The 21,106-nt window shown below is 40.7% G+C and overlaps 1 protein-coding gene and 1 non-coding gene across 5 annotated transcripts; one reads left to right on the forward strand and one right to left on the reverse strand.

Moving 5' to 3' along the window:
* Nucleotides 1-1,501: 1,501 nt before the first annotated feature.
* poldip3 (polymerase (DNA-directed), delta interacting protein 3) lies at nt 1,502-19,694 on the reverse strand. Of its 4 annotated transcripts, XR_009784813.1 has the most exons (12): nt 19,555-19,694; nt 18,771-18,871; nt 17,199-17,629; nt 17,034-17,078; nt 16,847-16,924; nt 16,545-16,763; nt 12,917-12,994; nt 9,829-9,958; nt 9,574-9,640; nt 5,717-5,872; nt 5,540-5,651; nt 2,331-2,471 (listed from the first exon to the last, which is right to left on the reverse strand). XR_009784813.1 is itself a non-coding variant. In XM_061749295.1 (10 exons), the coding sequence occupies exons 1-10, from the start codon at nt 19,638-19,640 to the stop codon at nt 2,261-2,263; spliced, it is 1,446 nt and encodes a 481-aa protein (XP_061605279.1). In that variant the 5' UTR covers nt 19,641-19,693; the 3' UTR covers nt 1,502-2,260. The 4 variants fall into 4 exon arrangements, 2 of the variants coding, with proteins under 2 accessions (XP_061605279.1, XP_061605280.1); XR_009784812.1 differs by having other exon boundaries at nt 5,540-5,872; XM_061749295.1 differs by lacking the exons at nt 5,540-5,651; nt 5,717-5,872 and having other exon boundaries at nt 1,502-2,471; nt 19,555-19,693.
* Nucleotides 19,695-20,091: 397 nt separating this feature from the next.
* Nucleotides 20,092-20,245, forward strand: LOC133466668 (U12 minor spliceosomal RNA). Its single transcript, XR_009785000.1, has one exon. It is a non-coding gene; the product is annotated as a U12 minor spliceosomal RNA (small nuclear RNA).
* The last annotated feature ends 861 nt before the right edge of the window (nt 20,246-21,106 follow it).

The raw sequence follows: 21,106 nt of genomic DNA on the forward strand, positions 1-21,106 counted from the left end.
CAAATATCAGTGGTTCATTAAATACACTGGTTAACAATTGAATTCTCAGTCCTTGCCTCAATTGCATTGCTGAAATCAAATGTTGCCGGGCATGAATTGTGCATCAGTGCTAATTGTTCATGTCTCTCTGGTGTGCAGATTTATGAGAACAGTTTCCCAGCATCACCACTAAGTGTCGCCAAAGCACCAAAAGCTGCAGAAACGTGCGTACGCCAGCCATGCAGTTGGCGTGAGGCACCGCACATTTCCACGGTCATGTCACTCTTGATACATCTGAACTTTGCCGTGAAAAAGAACGGACGCCACGTTTTTGTGCGTACGCACCTTTTGTACATGAGGCCTGAGGTTGGATAAAATTAGAAATGAGCTCATCAGAGGGACAGCCAAGGTTCGATGTTTTGGAGACAAAGAGAGAGCAGACTTCGATGGTTTGGACACGTCCAGAGGAGAAATAGTGAGTATATTGGTAGGAGGAGGATGAGGATGGAGCTGCCAGGCAAGAGAGCTAGAGGAAGACCAAAGAGAAGGTTGATGGATGTCGTGAGGGAAGACATGAGGGCAGTTGGTGTTAGAGAGGAGGATGCAGGAGATAGGCTTACATGGAAAAGGATGACGCGCTGTGGCGACCCCTAAAGGGACAAGCCGAAAGGAAAAGAAGAAGACACTCAATGTTGTCTTTTACTTTTTGGGTCGTAGTTTAGAGCTGCTTTGAACTACACTGCATCATAATGAGGGGTGTTTGTCCTCCTGTAGCTAAATACTGTGCATTCAAAGAAAAAAAAAAAAAGATTTGAGTTCGAGTATTGTAACTCAACCGTTTTTAAAACATGGCTCTCGCTACAATAGTAATGGACTACAAAAATAAAACATCAATGATCGCCTGGATTATGGGTCAGTCAATTCAGCGGAGGCCTAGAAGAGTGAAACTTTCAGGGAGTGTTTTTGTAAAAAGACAAAGATACTTCATTGTGCTTTGTTAACAAACCCATACCATGTCATGAGACATGAACTTGTTTTTTCTTGATGCAAAGAGCTGTGGCACTTTTAATCAACACTTTTCAGCAAAATCAATTCAAGTCGTAGACAGTGTGAACTTATTATGGCGCTGTAGAACACAGCAGTGCACAGTTGTGTTTTATGCTCTATTCCTCTGCTTGCAAGATATGAAGTAAATATGATTGGAAAGGGTGGAATCCGGCGTGCACAAATGTGCCTGATAACTCCTCCCCTACTCCCAACCAATCAGACAGGTACTTTGCCTTGTACACTTTAGTAATCTCGTATTGGTGCACATTGCAATAACATTTGTAGCCCAACCACGACATTCCCACTAACACAAAGGTCATCTAACATTTCCCTTAGCCTGCAACGTTGATTGTTTCAGCTTGCAATAATTTACTATGAAATACAACTGAAGTACCGGGAATGTACCGAGATCACCTCAAATAGGGAAATAAATTCACAGGAAAAGAGTGTGGAAAAACAAGTCTTGGACGACCTCTACAAAGCTACATTTTTAATGACATTTTAAGGACAATAGTTGACCTTTATAGTCTTTTTCTAATTGACAAATCAAAAGAATAAGTCATTTACAGTAAAAATAAAACTGAGTAACATACTGGAGGGAACAACAAATTAAAGCCAGTCAAACATCAAAAGGATGAATGTCACATAATTAACAACAACAACAAACAAAACAAAAAAATCATGACTGAGTGAAATTGGTTTACATAAAAAGTAAACTTTGGATTTGGACCATCCCTCTGGTGATTTTATTTATCGGTCTAAAATACCCCTTATCGTGTATACAGTAAGGAAGGCAACCTTTTTGTCCCATGTAATAAAATTGTTTGGATTATTTTATTTTCTATTGAAACTATAAACTCATTACAACTAGACAGCTCCAAAATAGGTTTAAAGACTGCATAAATGAACAACTGTATGAGTGGATTAAACACATTGGTGCCAATTTGTAGTTTACAAACACGATAACCAATTTTCGTTGGCATAGGAGGGAAAAACTCAAACTTGTTTCAACTGGTATATCTTGGGAGAACATGGGACATAGCAGATCAAAAACATGAAGGTGCGTATAACCCAGTAGCAATGAATGTGTAAAGTCGCGCGTGTGTGTGTCAGTGTAGTGTTTGGGGGAGGTGTGTGCGTGTGTGTGTGTGTGTGTGTGTGTGTGTGTTGGGCTGTCCAGATGAAAACCGCTGAGGATGTATCAATATGTTTAAGAACAGGTATGAGAAACAACCTATATTTTGATGCGGAAGGCAGTGGCCTGTGAGCTGGGGGACTCTGTGTTAGAGGACTGCGCGGTGGACTTAAACAGAGCTTTCAGGATTGTCTGAGGGTCCACCTCAGGGGTTGGCTGGGAAGTTCGCTGGCTTGCAGAACGTGACAAGGAGGGAGGAAGACCATCTTTCTTGGCTCCGCTGACTGCGCCCGGGGTGTCGCTAAGGCGCCTGAAAGAGCGAGGCACATCATTTCATGTCACGTTTCCTAACTTTATGCAGCATCAATAATGTATAACATTCTTAACAGTCAAAATCACCTTTGCTTGCCATATTAATGAAGGACAAATTAAGGAACGCATTGAAACTACTGCTAAAAAAGAAATGTGTGCTTTTTTTAGTATACCTTTTTTGTGTGTGTGTGTGGGGGGGGTCACTGAAATATGCAAATATTTGCTCATTTACATAAGGGTACATGGTCTGCAATTTAAGTAACCTCCTAGTTGAAAACTCCAAATTTCTATTTCCCAGCCAAACTAAAAATTGTGATTTTTTTTTTTGTTCCAGGGCTCCTCCTTCAGTCATAAAAGAGCTAGTCACAAAAGCGCAACTGTGGTAAATACAACTTGACATTGTTAACAGTGCTTTTAAAGCTGATTATGGCAAGGTTTCACATCTCTAGTTTGCTTTGTCTGGTGTAAATCATTGGATGGGTTCGTAAAAAATGTCTGTTTTCCCCAGTTCAGTCCCTGGCCCGAAATTTAAAGACTTAGTACATTGTAACACATTACAAATGATACACAAAGCTAAAATTCACAGTTAACACAAAGTATCCAGAGGCTGTTTTAAAATGAGGGACAGCATTTAGAACCTGAGAGGATAATTCATATTTTTTATTTATTTTTTATTTTTTTAATAGGAATGATTCTGCTGACAATGTTAGGAAATGTACTACTCTGAAGAGGTTTAAGAAACTTTAATTTGGAAACATATTACATAAAATTAAAGAAATGTGTCAGTACAATGAATAGAAGAAATGTTAAATAACCTGCGCTTGGTGTTTTTCTTTTTTTTTTATACAGGTACATCTCAATAAATTAGAATAGTTTTATTGTAATTGACAAGGAATATATTTATTTTAATTTATTGAGATGACATACCTAAATAAACTGTGTAACGGAAGTCTGCAGATGACTATAGATGTGATTTATTAGCTTGAAAATGCAATAGGGACATAGCCTGAGGCCTCATAGTACAAATTTGACAATAGATCACATCTATAGTCATCTGCCAGCTTCTGTTGCGCAATTTATTTAGGTACAGTGCCGTGAAAAAGTATTGGCCGGCTTCTCAAACTATTATATTTTTGCGTAGTTTCTGCACTTTAATGTTTAAGATTAAAAAAAGGAAATATCAGACAAACATAACCCAAGTGAACTTAAAATGCTGTTTTTAAAATGGTGATTTAATTTATTAAGGAAAAAAAAAAACTATTCAAAGTGACCTGGCCCTGTGTGTAAAAGTAATTACCCCCTTGTTAAATCATGAATTAATTGTGGGCTAATCACAATTTTTGGTTCATTTACACTGATCACACACAAGCCTAATTACCTCCAGACCTGTTCAATCAAGAAATCACTAAAACAGAATCTGTCACGACACAATCAAGTCGGACAATGGATCTAAAAAAAGCTGCAATAAAATGACACGCTCCAAATAAATTCCAGAAAAGTCAAGAAATAAAGTAATTGACATCTATCAGGCTGGAAAGGGTTATAAAAGCCATTTCTAAAGCTTTAGGATTCCAGCGAACCATAGGAGAGCCATTATCCTCACATGGCGAAAACATGGAACAGTGGTGAACCTTCCCAGGAGTGTCCAGCCTACAAAGATTACTCCAAGAGAACAGCAATGACTCATCCAGGAGACCACAAAGGAAGTCCTGACAACTCCCAAAGAACTGTAGGCCTCACCTGCCTCTGTTAAGGACAGTGTTCATGACAACAATAAGAAAGAGACTGGACAAAATTGGCATCCATGGCAGGGTTCCAAGGTGAAAACAACTGCCGACCAAAAAGCACATCAACAAGCTCATCTTACTTTTGCCAAAACAAAAAACAAAACATCTGAATGATTCCCAAGACTTTTAGAAGAATATTATATGGACTGAGATGAAAGATGAGATTTTTGGAAGGTGTGTGTCTCATTACATCCGGCGTAAATGTAGCACAGCATTTCAGAAAAAGAACATACCAACAGTCCAAAATGGTGGTGGTAGTGTGATGGTCTTGGGCTGCTTCTTTCTTTCAGGACCTGGACAACTTGCTGTTATTGATGGAACCATGAGTTCTGCTCTTTTAACAGAAAATCCTGAAGGAGAATGTTCAGCCATCAGTTTGTGACCTCAAGCTAATGCGGACTTGGGTTCTGCAGCAGGATAATGATCCAAAACAGATGAGAAAGTCAACTTCTGAATGGCTGGAAAAAAAAAAAAAAAAAAAAAAAACTGTTTTGGAGTGGCCTAGTCAGAGTCCAGACTTGAATCCGATTGAAATGCAGTGGCATGACCTTAAAAAAGGCTGTTCATGCTTGAAAAAACCCATCAATTTTTGCTGAATTCTGACAATTCTGCAAGGAGGAGTGGGCCAAAACATCTCCACAGAGATGTGAAAGACTCATTGCCGGTTATAGAAAAAGCTTGATTTCAGTTGTTGCTGCTGAGGATGACCCAACCAGTTATTAAGTTGAGGGAGCCATACTTTTCCCACACAGGGCAAGGTAACTGATATCCCCCCCCCCCCCTTAATAAATGAAATCAACATTTAAAAACAGCATTTTAAGATCACTTGGGTTATATTTGTCAGATATTTAAATTTGTTTGATGATCTTAAACAGTAAAATGGGAAACTATGCAAAAATTAAGCATTTGAGAAGGGGGTCAATACACTTTTTCATGGCACTGTATGCCATCGCAATAAATTACAATATATTCTCATTTATTGAGATTTCTGGTTGCCTGGAAGTTGCCAGGCATCTTAATGGCTTGTCGAGGGGCTGTGGAATGGACTCTGTGAAGCCGAGTAGGTTAGCAGACTTGCAGCGGAGGAAGTAGATAAATGTTTTGGACGGGCACGTCGGTGCACGTCTGCTAACTGCTGCCTCGTCTGAGAGGCCTGGGGAGTACACTGCAGAGGGTCAATGGCTGCAGCATCCAAAAAGTTCCCCTGGAACAACTGGTAATCCCCTCAACGTCCTACAAGTCTCTGTCAAGGGTGAATGAGCCAACCAGATCTGCTTACACTCTTGTGTCAGTGTGGAAAGCAGATGGCCAAGTTCCCTCGTCATCAAAGCAAATGTCTGAAGAGAGGTGTCAACCAGACCCTGTGTGGTAGCGTCGGTATCGGAAGCCTCCTGCGAAGACGCCAGTCTCAATAACAAGTATGACAGGGAACTGCCGAGACGACCCATACGTGTACCAGCATCCTATGTCCTGCACAGAATCTCGTCCAAAGCACAGCATTGGGTCGTGGGAACCTGACACTTGGCCGTAGAGCCTCATCAGGAGCCACGATCAGGGAAGTCACGGCTGGTTCCACCCATGGCATGCGGCCCAATCCAAATGGAGCCGCGTTCTGCATGAATGCAAGAAGCCGTCCAATCAGACGTCGGCCTAGAAAATGCTTTTGTATCTGACCAGCACGAATGTAATTCTGTAATATACTCCTTGGAGGGAGGGACCAAAAATGTAGCAACCGAATCTCGTCTCCTAAAAAATGCACTGGAACTGGTGGTCTGCGCAGTGGGTACAGGCAACTCCAAACGCTCCATAGCCAGGGTCAGAAATGAACGCTCGCCAGGCTCCAAATGCGACTAAGTATTTGTTTGGCCAGTGAATCTCAAGAGCGTTACTCGACATGTGTTTTTGTACCCATGTACACAAACATACACGCACCAATCACAGTGCAGCGGCGCGTGTCCTCGAGCCAGCAATACCGGAACAAGGCTCGAGCTAATGTAACAAGAATGTGCGTGACAACAGCCAATCAGAGACATCCTTTCCCCGCTCCACTTCCGTTTGCAAGTAGCACGAGTAAACAGAAGCCGTGCAATCCCTCGGCTGGCTCGCCCTGAGCGCGAGATTGAGACCCCGACTCAGCTGTCCTCTGAGCCGGCTGGGTCGGTGGCAGCCCGTCCTCACCCCGGCGACGGAGGTCCGCGAGCATTTTAAAGCAATGTGGAGCAATGCTTTAATGACTAGCCTATGTGTGAGGTATGTCGGCAACCTCAACAACAGAGAACACCGTTTATTCATGTGGAGAAGTACCACCCAAGTGATTATGTGGAAAGCGAAAAAATTGTGATTGCAGTCAGTACAGCCTGTCATACTTGGTTGCTAACACAAGTAGCATTAGCAGATACCCACTGCTAGCGGTGAGGCCACCAGCAACAACAATCAATCGTGTCATCATTATTCAGTCGGTTTGTAAAAAGGCAAAACTAGTTAATCTGTGCTCTTGTTAAAGATGAAGCACATTTGAAAGTAGCAATGTCAACAGGGTACGTAGCATCATAACTGGAGAATGACAACATTGACAATTCAAGGTATCTTCATTATCCCCGACCGGGGACTCTATTTTTCATCTTGTACCTCCAAGAATACTCAGGACTTCAAACTAGTGTTATATTTATCTACATTCACGGCACTGTTGAGTGAAAAGTGTTCTTATATTTTTCTATATGTATTTTATTTGCTTAGTACCGGTAAGTATGGTAATATCATGTTGGGGTTATTGTTGTAATTATTGACTTTAGGAGTGTTGTTAATAAAATGTTCAACTACTCTCTTGCTTTAGTTTTCAGTACAGATGCTTTAAAACTGGCTATTTTAAAAAGTTTAAAAACAATATAAAAATATCGTGATATAATCAAGATCGGACTATATGAAACAATGAATCGTGATCTTTTTTTTCTTTTTTTGCCAGATCGCCCAGCCCTACAACAAACCCATAAAACAAGTTTGACAGTACAAGCTAAAACATTCTGAAAATCTCATAATACAACAATAAGCACAGCAGTTTTACTAAGCACAATCTGAACTCTTTAAAACCAAATTAAATGAAACATTGACAGCCTGATACTTCAACCTCCAAGATGCTTGAAAGTCCTTTAAAAGTGTTCAATGATGAAAAATTAAAGAGAGGCACACATGCCAGGGAGTATGAGCCCACAGAGGTCTGTGTCTGTAAAAGGAAGGCCAGACTTTATGGATGTTAAATAAACCTTTTTTTTTTTCTTGTTGCTGTTGTTTAATGTTGCTGTGACTTCTTTCAGTTTGCAACCAACGTAATACCGTATTATATAAATGTGTAAAATTAGGGCTGCACACATACACATATTGCAGAAGCCATTATCGTGATTACATTTTTTCGATATATTGTGCAAACCTATGTAAAATGATTTAATATCTTGTTTGGTAAAAAATATGCTCGGCCGGTGGATTTTTTTTCATCTACCGACCAACTTGGCCGGTGAGTCAAAACGTTAATTTTGGCCCCTGTACACAGCAAAACTCACCTCCCAGAGAGCAATACAGTGCAGGTCGGTGTCATTAAACTGCAAGTTAGATGCCACTATGGAAAGGGCTTCCTCCTCACAAAAAGAAGACACACCCGCTGAACCGTGTGCTGGTTGCGATCTTTGGCTAACAAGAACTTAAGGAGAGAATTAATTCAAACAAGCTCTGCATTAAGGCCATCAACCTTCAGGGACAGTCTGGCAGAGTGTTTCTCCCTTACTGCGCTTACGTGGAACAGAAGTGCCACCAACGGTGGAGCGTTTTTGTGGCCCATTCAGACTTGTTGGCAGCTGGACCGACTGTGAATTAGGGCCAGGCTCCTCCACTATGGCTAAGCGGACAGCACGTAGGGATGAAGGCATAATGCTGCAAAATTAATGCAAGCGTCCTTCGTCAGACCTTACTTAAGGCGGTTGAGTCCCAAACATCCATCCATTTTCTGAGCCGCTTCTCCTCACTAGGGTCGCGGGCGTGCTGGAGCCTATCCCAGCTGTCATCGGGCAGGAGGCGGGGTACACCCTGAACTGGTTGCCAGCCAATCGCAGGGCTCATAGAAACAAACAACCATTCGCACTCACAGTCATGCCTATGGGCAATTTAGAGTCTCCAATTAATGCATGTTTTTGGGATGTGGGAGGAAACCGGAGTGCCCGGAGAAAACCCACGCAGGCACGGGGAGAACATGCAAACTCCACACAGGCGGGGCCGGGGACTGAACCCGGGTCCTCAGAACTGTGAGGCTGACGCTCTAACCAGTCGGCCACCGTGACGCCAGTCCCAAACATGTTGGACATAAATAACGGCCATTATCCACCTGAAGTGGAGCCATACAAGTTCTACAGTGCAACGACTCCAGCATGGCACCAATGACACGATGGTGGATCAGGTTGAGCAAGGAAATGCCACTAGGGATCCAGCCAGTTCAGAAGTAAACGACCACATCCAGCTGAAAACGCCACTGGTGGTCGAATACGTCGCCAATATGCGATCGTTAGTTTGGCCGAGCACAGCCGAAGTCACCAAAAACAGCATTAGGCTGAACTGAAAACGACAGCAAAACAGTTAGCTCCACCGAGATGTGTCAGCTTAGAAGCATGATGTGTACCTAACCAATGCTGAACCGTATCGGCAGGCGTCTCATTAAATCAGAATTTAAACTGCTTAGCTACTGTAACGCATAACAGTAGTCAGACCTACAGCTCACCAGCGTCAGAGATCAGGACTGACTAGCCAATCAAGGCAGAGCACCAAGTTGAATAAAGTGAAACTTAAGCAGCCCTTGAGGGGGTGAGACACAGTTGCTACCCATGATAATTGATAAGTGACCATGATGAGACTAAACAGGTCACAAGGCTAAAAGCGATAGGCAGCTGGAACTTCCGTAAGAGTTGTGGAATAACGCTGCAAATGCATCAAGCCACAACCCATCTCCAATAAAGCACAAGACATAAAGGCTTGGCTTTGATCTGATGAGACAAATTCCTTGTGTGTTTTGGACATACTTGGCAAATAAAGATGATTCTGATTCTGATTCTGATCTCACATGCTTGCATAGAGCTAAGGGGCGGCACTGGTAGGTCAGGTGACTGTTATTAAAATCTCAACCTGTGCACGTGTGATCATGCAGTGCTTGGCGCACTGACTCTGGTAGTCAGGAGGGATGAAAAAGAACCACATCATACATCTTCAAAGCATACAGTGTAGTATGTAGTCGTAGGTAATGCTAATTAAATACCAAAGCGCATGAAGCTCACTTACAAGAGAATGGGCTGATCAGAAGTGATGACATTTCCCTGAATGTGAATGTTACACTTCATGGGCTGACCTGTTTGGGAACAAGAAGGACAAAAGCAGCATCAATGTAAATGTTTGCTTTCCCGAATGCAGCACACGTATCCCACTATCCCTAAATGTGCCGATAAATGTCCTCAGGTTTGCATTAATTTAAATGCAAGAAAATCAAGCATTGGAGCAAAGATCAATTTGATGGGTGTGTGTGCGATGAACACTCACCATCCAGGCAGCGGTTGTTGTACTTCCTGTATGCACTCACAGCATCCTCTTTGCGGACAAACACCACTTCAGCTACGCCTACCTTCACCAGGCGCGCTCGCTTCAAGGCACCGCACACGCAAAACAGCTCCTGAACAAATTGATGTGCCGGACCAAAGTACACAATGAGTCACAGCATGGAGAACATTGCTTAGAATGAATATTGAACATGAGACAATGACAGGATTTACACTGCATGTCCAAGTGGCCAATCCTGATTTAAAGCTGACAAGTTTTTTTTGTGTGTGTTTGTTTTTAATTTACGTCATTTACGTCTTTTTTTTCTGCTTGTGCGATCAAACATTTCATCGTCGCATTTGCTTGGGTGCATGTTTTAATGAGACTTTACTGCGATTTTATCGGGCTGATCGGTATCGGCCGATATTTAGCATTTTATGCTGATCGGCTTTAATGTCATAATTCACCGATCCGATCAATGACGTCATTGAGCTGAGTTCTAATGGTTAAAAGTCACCTTTTTTTCCACTGCAATGTCCACCTTGTGCACGCTCGAGAGAGAGAGAGAGAGAGAGAGAGAGAGAGAGAGAGAGAGAGAGAGAGCGCGCACTGTGACACCTTTCTCAATCATTGTTATGAATTATTTTGAGTTCAAAGCGACTGCACTGCAATATGATTGGCTACTGCTGCAACATAATTGACTGCTTCGACCAGATAGGACACACTATTATAAACAGCACCGTCACGTAAGTGTACACCACATATGCGTGCCACAGACAGGCTGGTACGCGGTTGCAAGTGGCCATGGCGACCACATACCTGTATTGACGCTGGCCCGTTTGCTCCTTATTCATTTTAAATAGGCTTTACATGATCAGGATTTTTGGGGCCAATCAGTTAGTTTAAAAAAAACGATAACCGATCACAAGATGGAGAAATGTGTCCATTTAAATGACCTGTTCATTTACTATATATGTGTGTGTGTGTACTTAATTGCTCAAAAAATTATATTTATAATAATGTACTTTGTTCCTCTAGTTATGCCAGTGAGGAATAATGACAGACAGAACAAATGAATGGTCTTCTATTAGATGGTAGGAAGTAAATACAGTAATTACTGTATCCACTTTTTGTGACATTTTTGTTTGTTGGTGTGCCGTGAGATTTTTCAATTGTAAAATATGTTCCTTGGCTCCATAATGGTTAGAAATCACTGCTCTAGTCAGATCGTGTATTTTAATCAGTCAGGTCAAACCAACATTACATGACAGAACTAATGGGTGCTAACTTACTGTCATTAAATTACTTCACCCACACCGAAACTTGAGCGCATGAGTCGACAGAACGGCGCCATGTTTACGTACAACTAACTGTTCGTGCTACCACTAGCTTGCTAGGGTACATAACGTTTTGTTGCCTGCTCGCGAGCCGTATCGCATTAAATGTCTTTTGCGGAGCCGATCAATGACATCATTGATCAGATCGGTGAATTATGACATTCAAGCCGAACAGCATAAAATGCTAAATATCGGCCGATTCCGATCAGCCCGATAAAATCGGTCTAAATTTAGGTCTAAAGTCTAATTTTAAATGACAAATGTGACCTGTCAACGCATCTGGACTGCTGGTGAGCAAGCTAGCTAGCCCGCACCTACCTTGTAAAGTCCGGTAAGCTGGTCAAACTTCTCACGCCGCAAATCACCTACAGTTTTTCTTTTTACACATAACATTATCACTAGCAGTGCTGCGACAGTTGTCATGGGAATAAAACCAAATGTTTTTTACCCATGTGACGTCACGCATGGTGTGTGCGTGTGTGGGTGGGCTATACTGCCTTCTTAATTTGTCTGTCGTTTTCAAACAGAGTCATGTGCAAAGGTTTTAATAACTTTGCTATGAAGCTTGAAAAGGTAACAAATCTAGCTATCTAAACCCTGTTTATAGCATAGACATGAAGATATGTGCAAAGTTAAAAAGCGCAGACTCCTTTAAAGAGGAATGTATAGGAACTATCATTAAAATAAAGTGCAATAATTGCAGTAGTGATTATTTATCCATGTGCTGTTTGGGACTATGATTTAAACAGGTAAATTGGTTTGTTTTACTAGAGATTACTTGCAAAATAGTGTGAATAATCATAAAATATACTTTTATATGGTGGTGGTACAATCATTTTTAAATGTATGGCAATCATTAAATGGTTCTAATCCTCAAAGTGGTTTTCCCAGGTGAAGTTAGGAGCTCTCACAAACAAATGATCAAATAAAAGTCTGTTTTTTAAGTTTATTTTATTTAATTGACCTGTTTTGTCTGCTACAGCTTGTTGTGGACAAACTTCTTGTTCATGGTAACATATTTTGCAAGTATCATATCTCGAGTCACTGTCAATTTAAACTATGGTATGCCATGGTCATGCTGTACCTCCTCAAAAAAATGGTGCTCGTAGTACAAAAGTTAGTGTGGAGCCTGCATGTACATTTCAAGTGAAACATATCCGATATGACTGTTTATAGTCACGGAATGAAATAGCACGCATGTGCAGATACCTAAATGGCATTCACAAGATTGACAGTGATAAAACAGAGGTAAGGCATAAATAATACACATACTCAAGTTGGACTGGGCTGACTCTTTCGACTGATTGATTGAAATGAGGCTTCCACATTACTCCAGCAGCTGACGGTCATTATTTTCCTAAATCAATGTTCAACATGCATCTCATGACTAGATTTAAATCTATCTATCCATCCATCCACCTATGCTTTCGCTGTGGTTTAGATATAGAGCGGCTGTTTTTTTTAGGTGTATGTACACATCAAATAATGTATTTTGATAGCGTCAAGCGCACATGGAGTATATCAAATCTGCAGGTTTAGCTCGCGCTCACATTGGTACATATCCTATATGCATCTATCCACAATTGGGAGGGGCTTGATTCTGTTCTGAGCATATACAAGTCCATGCAGATTTTTCTCTTCACGCTGCCATGACACATATCCAAACTGTGCCACTTGAGCTAAAACAACTGGAAACGGGTCACTTGAATCATGTGTGTAAATACCGCCTCAATGTTCACCTCTGATTTACTCACCACTATGTCTTCCTCAGTGACACGGGGATGCAAGTTATTCACTGTTATTTTTGTTCCTTCCAAAGGACTGAAAACAGGCTAAAAAAGATGAGAACAAAAGATGCAATGAAAATTGATAGCAACTAGCAATTTACTCTCCTAGTGACAAAAATGTTTCTTTATTTCGACATATAATCCTGATCACAAAGGTTTAAATTGGACACAAGACAGTTTCCCCTGTGACCACACACCAATTTAACTCATAACCCACATACAAAGACAACCTAACCAACCAAATAAGTCAGCCTTGACAAATGGCTTAATACCATTAGCATAAATGTTCACATTTAGTTTATTTGTACTGTATACAATGCCAAACACAGTTTCCAGGATTCGTCTGTCAACATTAAAATGTTTGACTCCTTTATGATGTCGGAATGTGGGCTATTATTTCACTTTCTCTCCAAAAGTCCTCCTTTTCTCCGTTCTTATTTTTGTGTCACTCGGCCTGTAACGATAATTATTATATCGACTTATCATTCAATTAAATGTTTTTTTATATATATTTAAAAAATTGCTCGATAAAAACAACATCTCCGTTGTAATCGAGTTCCGTTGGAAGCTGCCATATTCACGCCGTGGGTAAACAATGAAGGGCACCGCGTATTTACGTCGAGATGAAGCATGCGCAGACAGAGCTTTTCCCGGGCTCTATTCTGAATAAGTATTCTGAATGAGTATACATAGCGGAAATTTACTTATCGGTTTGGCAAAAGGAATATTCCACCCCTGTGAAACCAAATGAAATTCCATTCAGATTCAGCCTATTTATTTCGATTGAGGTGTTTATGTGGAGCATTTTCATTCGGTTTGGACAAATTATTAACTGGAATAAAAGGCTCAACGTAAACTCGGCTAATCTTGAAGGTCTTTATTGTTTATTTCAGATCACATACACACCTATGGACAATTTAGAGATTTAGAATTAACCTAGCATGCATGTTTTTGGTAGACTTTACACGATCAGGATTTTTGGGGCCAATCACCGAGTTTAAACAAAACGATAACCGATCACAAGATGGAGGAATGTGTCTATTTAAATGACCTGTTCATTTACTGTATAAAATTGTGTATTTAATTGCTCAAAAATGTATATTTACAATAAATGTATCTTTGTCATGTTTGTGTTAGGGTCATGTTTACCACTGTTACATCACATTTTCTTTTAACAACATTCAATAAACGTTTGGGAACTGAGGACACTAATTGTTGAAGCTTTGTAGGTGGAATTCTTTCCAATTCTTGCTTGATGTATAGCTTCAGCTGTTCAACAGTCTGGGGTCTCCGTTGTCGTATTTTACGCTTCATAATTCGCCACACATTTTCAATGGGAGACAGGTCTGGACTGCAGGCAGGCCAGTCTAGTACCCCCACTCTTTTACTACGAAGCCAGGCTGTTGTAACACGTGCAGAATGTGGTTTGGCATTGTCTTGCTGAAATAAGCAGGGGCGTCCATGAAAAAGACGTTGCTTGGATGGCAGCATATGTTTCTCCAAAACCTGTATGTACCTTTCAGCATTAATGGTACCTTCACAGATGTGTAAGTTACCCATGCCATTGGCACTAACACAGCCCCATGCCATCACAGATGCTTGCTTTTGAACTTTGCATCCATAACAGTCCAGATGGTTCTTCTCCTCTTTGGCCCGGAGAAGAACATTGTCCTTAAACTGTTCCGACTATTTTCTCACGCACTTGTTCACAAAGAGGTGAACCTCGCCCCATCTTTGCTTGTGAATGACTGAGCAATTCAGGGAAGCTCCTTTTATACCCAATCATGGCACCCACCTGTTCCAATTTAGCCTGTTCACCTGTGGGATGTTCCAAACAGGTGTTTGATGAGCATTCCTCAACTTTCTCAGTCTTTTTAGCCACCTGTCCCAGCTTTTTTTGGAACATGTTGCAGCCATAAAATTCTAAGTTAATGATTATTTGCTAAAAACAAAGTATTAGTTTGAACATTAAATATCTTGTCTTTGTAGTGTATTCAATTAAATATAGGTTGAACATGATTTGCAAATCATTGTATTCTGTTTTTATTTATGTTTAACACACCATCGCAACTTCATTGGAATTGGGGTTTTAGGTAAACCAGCCTTGCTACTAGCAATTTAAAACATACTTGTGTGTTTGGAAAAGATGGGAAGGTCAGTGTCTTGAGGTTGGTTAAAATTTACACCATATATGTCAAACTGAGGCCCAGGGGCCAAATTTGGCCCACATTGTAATTATATTTGGCCCGCAAGACCATATCAAATTTGTATTAGAGCTGGCCTGCTACTGTATAGCACATGCACCACTAATATTACACATTCCGGAATGCTTTGCGAGTGTGTTGGCCCATCAGTCTAGACCGGCGAGCCCCCCTTCCCTTTTTGTTGCAGTCGTTAGCAACTATGCTACCAGTCTCTTGGAGCAAATTTACACTTCCCCTTCCCAAAAATGGCCAAACGAAAGATGAAACAGTTAACTTCCAAGACAGGTGGGAGGCAGATTGTCTATTCACTAAAGTAAAAGACAGACCTGTTTGTCGTGTGCGGAGCAACGTGGCTGTAACAAAGAATGTAACATAATTGAATTAATGTTTTTTTTTAATGCCGTTTATCAACTCCTATGTAGGGACTGTTAATAGTTTGAAGTTTGCATGTTCTCCCCGTGCCTGTGTGGGTTTTCTCCGGGCACTCAGGTTTCCTCCCACATCCCAAAAACATGCACGAATTGGAGACTCTAAAATTGCCCGTAGGTGTAAATGTGAGTGCGAATGGTTGGTTGTTTGTATGTGCCCTGCGGTTGGCTGGGAACCAGTTCAGGGTGTACCCCGCCTCCTGCCCGATGATAGCTGGGATAGACTCCAGCGCTCCCGCGACCCTAGTGAGGAGAAGCGGCTCAGAAAATGGATGGATGGATGGATGGATGTTTTTGTCAAGGTCTTTATGTCTCAAATGTGTTCTCTGTCAATTGACTGTCTGTTGTCGTACTAGAGCGGCTCCAACTACCGGAGACAAATTCTTTGTGTTTTTTGGACATACTTGGCAAATAAAGATGATTCTGATATGATGAACTTTAACGCTACATTTCTGCAGAGAAGGGAAACATGCACATCACAGTCATTTTTCATTAAATATTGAGTTTGGCCCACGACGTTTTCCCAATTTTTCATTTTGGTCCACCATGAATTTGACACCCCTGAATTACACTATCAAAATCAATGCTACTTATCAGTGAAATGCACCCATTTTCTGAGATAGAGTGCTATGTGGCAGTGATTGCCAACCACTGTGCCAGAGCACATTAGAGTGTCATGACAGATCATCAGTTGTTCAGTGGGAAATTATACGAAAACTATTAATTTACTACAACGATGCACAGTTTGTTACAAAATGATATCACCAGCTACGGGCTTCGCATGCATATTACAGCATTTGTCATGTTTTGCTGGTATTCTGTAAATGAAACTTTTTGTAGCGGGCAGAGAAACACAATTCCCATATTTTTGTGTAATTGTGTAAACATAACCCGAGGCTGGTTAAACCAGATGCTACCACAAAGTACTATGCCGCCACATAATGACGCAGGAAGGTTGTTTACCTGAGGGGGAGGAGGCGCTGGGCTGGGCTGAGTTGAGCTGTGCTGGAGAGTCCTAGAAACAGGCTTCAATGCTGCGGTGGCAGGCCGAGGGGTTGCCGTGCTAGTGGTGGGCCGGGTGGGGGCAACGGGGACGGGAGGACGAGGGGCTGAGTAAGCATCATTTTTAACAACCTTAGTTATTGGTGCTGACATGGAGAAGGGGGAGCCTACTGGACCATCCTGTTAAATGATCAAAATGGAAAAGGTCAAATGTGTGAGATTAAATAAGAAAACGTGTCTGTTTTGATGTAACATAAACTTACCCGTGATTGTAGCATTTTGTTAGAAGTAGTAATTTTTATTTGTTTACTTGGGGTACAATCATGATCATTTGAGACAGGCTGTGGGAGACAAACGTTTTGTTTTACACTACAGCGATAATATATGGGAGACTCTACTGATAAACAAGAAAATGTCATGCTTATATAACCTAAGGAAAAATGTCTTTACCTGTGAATGAAGACGCATTCCGCCTAGAACCCCGACTGGGCGTTGCTGTAAAAAAAAAAAAAAAAAAAGAAAACGAAAAAAGTGGACATTTAGTTTCAGTTTGCTCGTAAAAATCTGCAGTACAACATATTAAGTGCAATGTTGTACGAAGCCCTTTCTCCTCACCTGAATGGTCTTGGTTATTTTTAGAGGCAATAGAGCGGATGCCTGGTTTTGCGGTCTACTACTCATGCTCCTCTTCAGGCTCAGCCTGTCACGAGCATCTGCCATTCTATTGTTAAGATGGCCGACCGTGTCGCCCCGACCACTCAGTCCTTGCATGTTTGAGGCAAACAGCCTTGTGTTCACACCTGCAAAGTTGTTGGTAGCTTGAATCTTAATCTGTGGCACAAGTGTGTGGCTCTGCAGTTGGTGTGTCACAGCTGTCTTTTGGGACATCTGGACAGGCACAGTTAACACATTCTGTTGCTGTTTACGGGAGTTGATCATCTGACGAGCATCCTGAACTCCTGCTGCTGCTGCTCCACCCCTGCCACGGATTTTAAAGCGAGCATCTTTCTGAACCAGCTTCTCTCTGGCATCTTGCAATGGAAAACCTGACGAGAGATGACCACACAGGCTATGGCGTCAATATGAAGAAAAAGACTCACAGTACTGTAAAAACTCTTGAGAAACTAATTACCCTTTTCATAGCAGTCATTTTTCATAGCAGTCATTTTACATAGCGAACAGTAATAGGACACATATGTTGTTGTTTTTTTACAATTTGACATTGTTGGGGAAATAACTTCAATTGTTTTGCCCTTAATTTTCTTTAGCACTGCATACTCTATAGGGATAATATATTATATATATAAAATTATTAGACCACCCTTGTTTTTTCAATTTCTTGTTAATTGTAATGCCTGGTACCATGAAGAATATATTACCTGAAGAATACAATGAACATGACAAAAATGCAGTTGATTACATAATACTTAATGTTCTATTTGACATGCTTAACTTAACTTTATTCCCAGTGATTTTGGCTATCCAGAAAAAGATGGAAAATGGTTAGATATCAGCTCTTAAATTTTCTCTTATGAGCTATTATTTGTCATCAACATTATATTTGTCCAAAAGGATGTACCTTTAGCTGTAACAGGCATGAAAAATAAACAAGAAACAGAACAAACAAGGGTGGTCTAATTATTTTTCCATGACGGTATGTATTGAGCAAAAGTCTTAGGATACCATCAGATTTGTTGTTATATGATTCTGATTCTGATAGCAATGCAATAATACGAGGCATGTCAGAAAAACTCCTTGACAGGTGCCACAAAATATGTATTTCAAACCCTCTCTACTCGCCCAACATGAATGTGTATGATTTTTTTTTTTCTCTTTCCCAAGCTCAAGGGGTGTTACCAAGGGGACCCGTTTTGAAAACGTGGAGGACATCGAGATGGCCGTGACAATAGCACTGCAGAGGATGCCGGGAGGATCCTTCCAGTGCATGAAGGCGTAGCAGAGAAGGCTGGGAAAAGTGCATTTCACTACAGGGGGATGACTTCTATTGGGAAAACTAGTATTCCAGATTTGAAATACATATTTTGTGACTGGTCCTGAACCTTTTCTGACACACCTTGTATATACAACACTTTACTAACACCATCTTTATAATGGATTGTAAAATTAAAAAATACATGTAGTATAACATTCACTTTTATAAAGTGAAAACTCCTGTAACACTCTTACCTGATCCTCCTCCAAGTCGTTGCCGAGCATCATTCATGCCAATCCTTTGACGGGCATCAAAAGTCTTGCCAACCCCTCCTGCACCCCGTCCAAACATGGTTCTGTGGTAAATATAGTAAAATAAGTTAGTAAATGTATTCATATCAAAATAAAATGCCGTAACTGCCTTAGGTTTATTAATCAAATCACAATGAACACGGGCAACTAGTACGACAACTACGGTGGTCCAAAAAAAAAAAAAAAAAAAAAAAAGATCAAACTTTTGTGGTCAACTGGACGAAGTGAACTATACAAATGAAGTCGTTGGTTTCTCTGCACTTCTGTATTAAAGTCATTGTGTAATAGAACAAATGTAATGCATTTACTTAGTAAATGTAAATTCTACTACGACTAGACAACACGCTACTATCAAGGACTAGCTAATTTTAGTCCGCTGAGATAACAGGGGCACGACAAAACTTACTGGGTCGTGCTGTCAAAACGTGTCGTATAATTAGCGCAACCAAACAGATACTACTACCAAGATATATCATTGGTTGGTTAAAGAGTAAACGAATTGCACTCAAAACTGAACGAAAACACAATTCAAATGCGAATGGCCTAACATCGAGCTAATGCTAATGCGCCTATAGCTGTGGGATCTGAGCAAGCTACTACTTGCTCACGATTAGCCAGCAAGCTCCCAAACACGCCTGGTTCATCTGTTAACAGTTTTACTACCGTTAAAGTGTCTAAAACTATCGAACAAACAACTAAACGTATAGTAATTTAGCAGTCTTGTTACCGTTTATTCACGTTTATTCCGCGTTGTCGAATCACTTCATCCAAAGACACGTCCGCCATTTTGCAACGTTTCTGTGAACTGCGCATGCGCGGTTTACGTAGTTACGGACGCTCTGTTGGTTCAGAATGTATTTTAGATTAAACTAAGATAGGTATTTTGTATCAACGCCGGAAGTGCACTTTTGTTGAGCAAGTGCAACAAATATACTCACTTAAACTATAATATAATTACTGACAACTACATCCCATGTAATTTACGTAAGCACACTTAAAATCGATTGTTCTCGAATCGTGGACGGATCCTGTTTCCCATGAGCCTTTGCGCAAATTATAAATACATTTACTATGAATTTACTCCATAACTATGAACATAAGGAGATGAAAATCAGTTAATAATCGCGGTGTTGCATTTAAACTTGTCTAACGGAAAATAAATATTTTGCAGAACATTTTTATACACTTTGCTGATAATGTACAACTCTGACTGAGCTAACATAGTCACTGTGCATATGTACAGGCTCTCGACGATTGATTGGGCATGCCTTAAACTGATGAGTAAGGAAAATAACGACGCGGGGTGACGCCCGTGTCCTCGTATCAATTGCGAGAAGAATTTTTGAAAGGGGAAAGGTCCGCCAGCTGAAGTGACTTGCCTACTTTGCGAGATGCTTTGCGGGACATGGATCTTCCCTGCCCTTTACCTGTTGAAAATTATTAATACATCCTCATTATGTAATCACCAGTTCATTCCCGATTCCCATACGATATATAATCAGTTGTGATGTCCTTCATTTTACAACTACTGTTCTGTATACCAGAAAACGTATGACTCAGCGTTTAGCATTTCAAACTACAAAAACAATAATAAACATTGCTAAATCAATACCACTAATGGTTATGCCAAATTTTAAATGTGCTTTATTGAGCAGGAGATCTGCAATTTGCAAAGTAATGCACATTTCCCATTGCATCTTCCATCCATTTGGGAGAGGAGGACATTCACACCGTCACTGACAGTGTCTGTGTAAGAACTAAACGCATGATGCAATTGGACAATTACCTTATGTGTTTTTTGTCTTCTATTGCGTTACTCACATAGACTAAGAATATTAGTTAAGGGACAAGAGTGTAACTGTCACTTTAGCTATGCACCATGTACATAAAACAACAGAGTGCAGCTCCTCTTCTGGCTAACGGAAATCATGGCTAGCCATTTGTTAAAAAAAAAAAAAAAAAAAAAGTAATACGATACAACACTCTTAATTCATATTGTTGCACTTAATGGCATCCTTCAATTCCTAACAATGAGACAAATTATTTATGTGTAAAAAAGATTCAAGGTGGCGTTTCATTTTTACGTTTGACACCCCTGTACTACATTACCACCTTGTACATTTCCCGAACAATTAACAAATATTTTTAATGAGAAAATACAGTACATTAGTTGAAAATGTCATACTACTACATATTACATGCCTCCGTATACAGTAATACATTTCATCCATTGAATTTTCTGCTTGAAGATAGGTATAAAAAATAAATAATTCAAACCA

Source organism: Phyllopteryx taeniolatus, chromosome 16 (genome assembly GCF_024500385.1).
Source record: "Phyllopteryx taeniolatus isolate TA_2022b chromosome 16, UOR_Ptae_1.2, whole genome shotgun sequence".
NCBI lineage: Eukaryota > Metazoa > Chordata > Actinopteri > Syngnathiformes > Syngnathidae > Phyllopteryx > Phyllopteryx taeniolatus.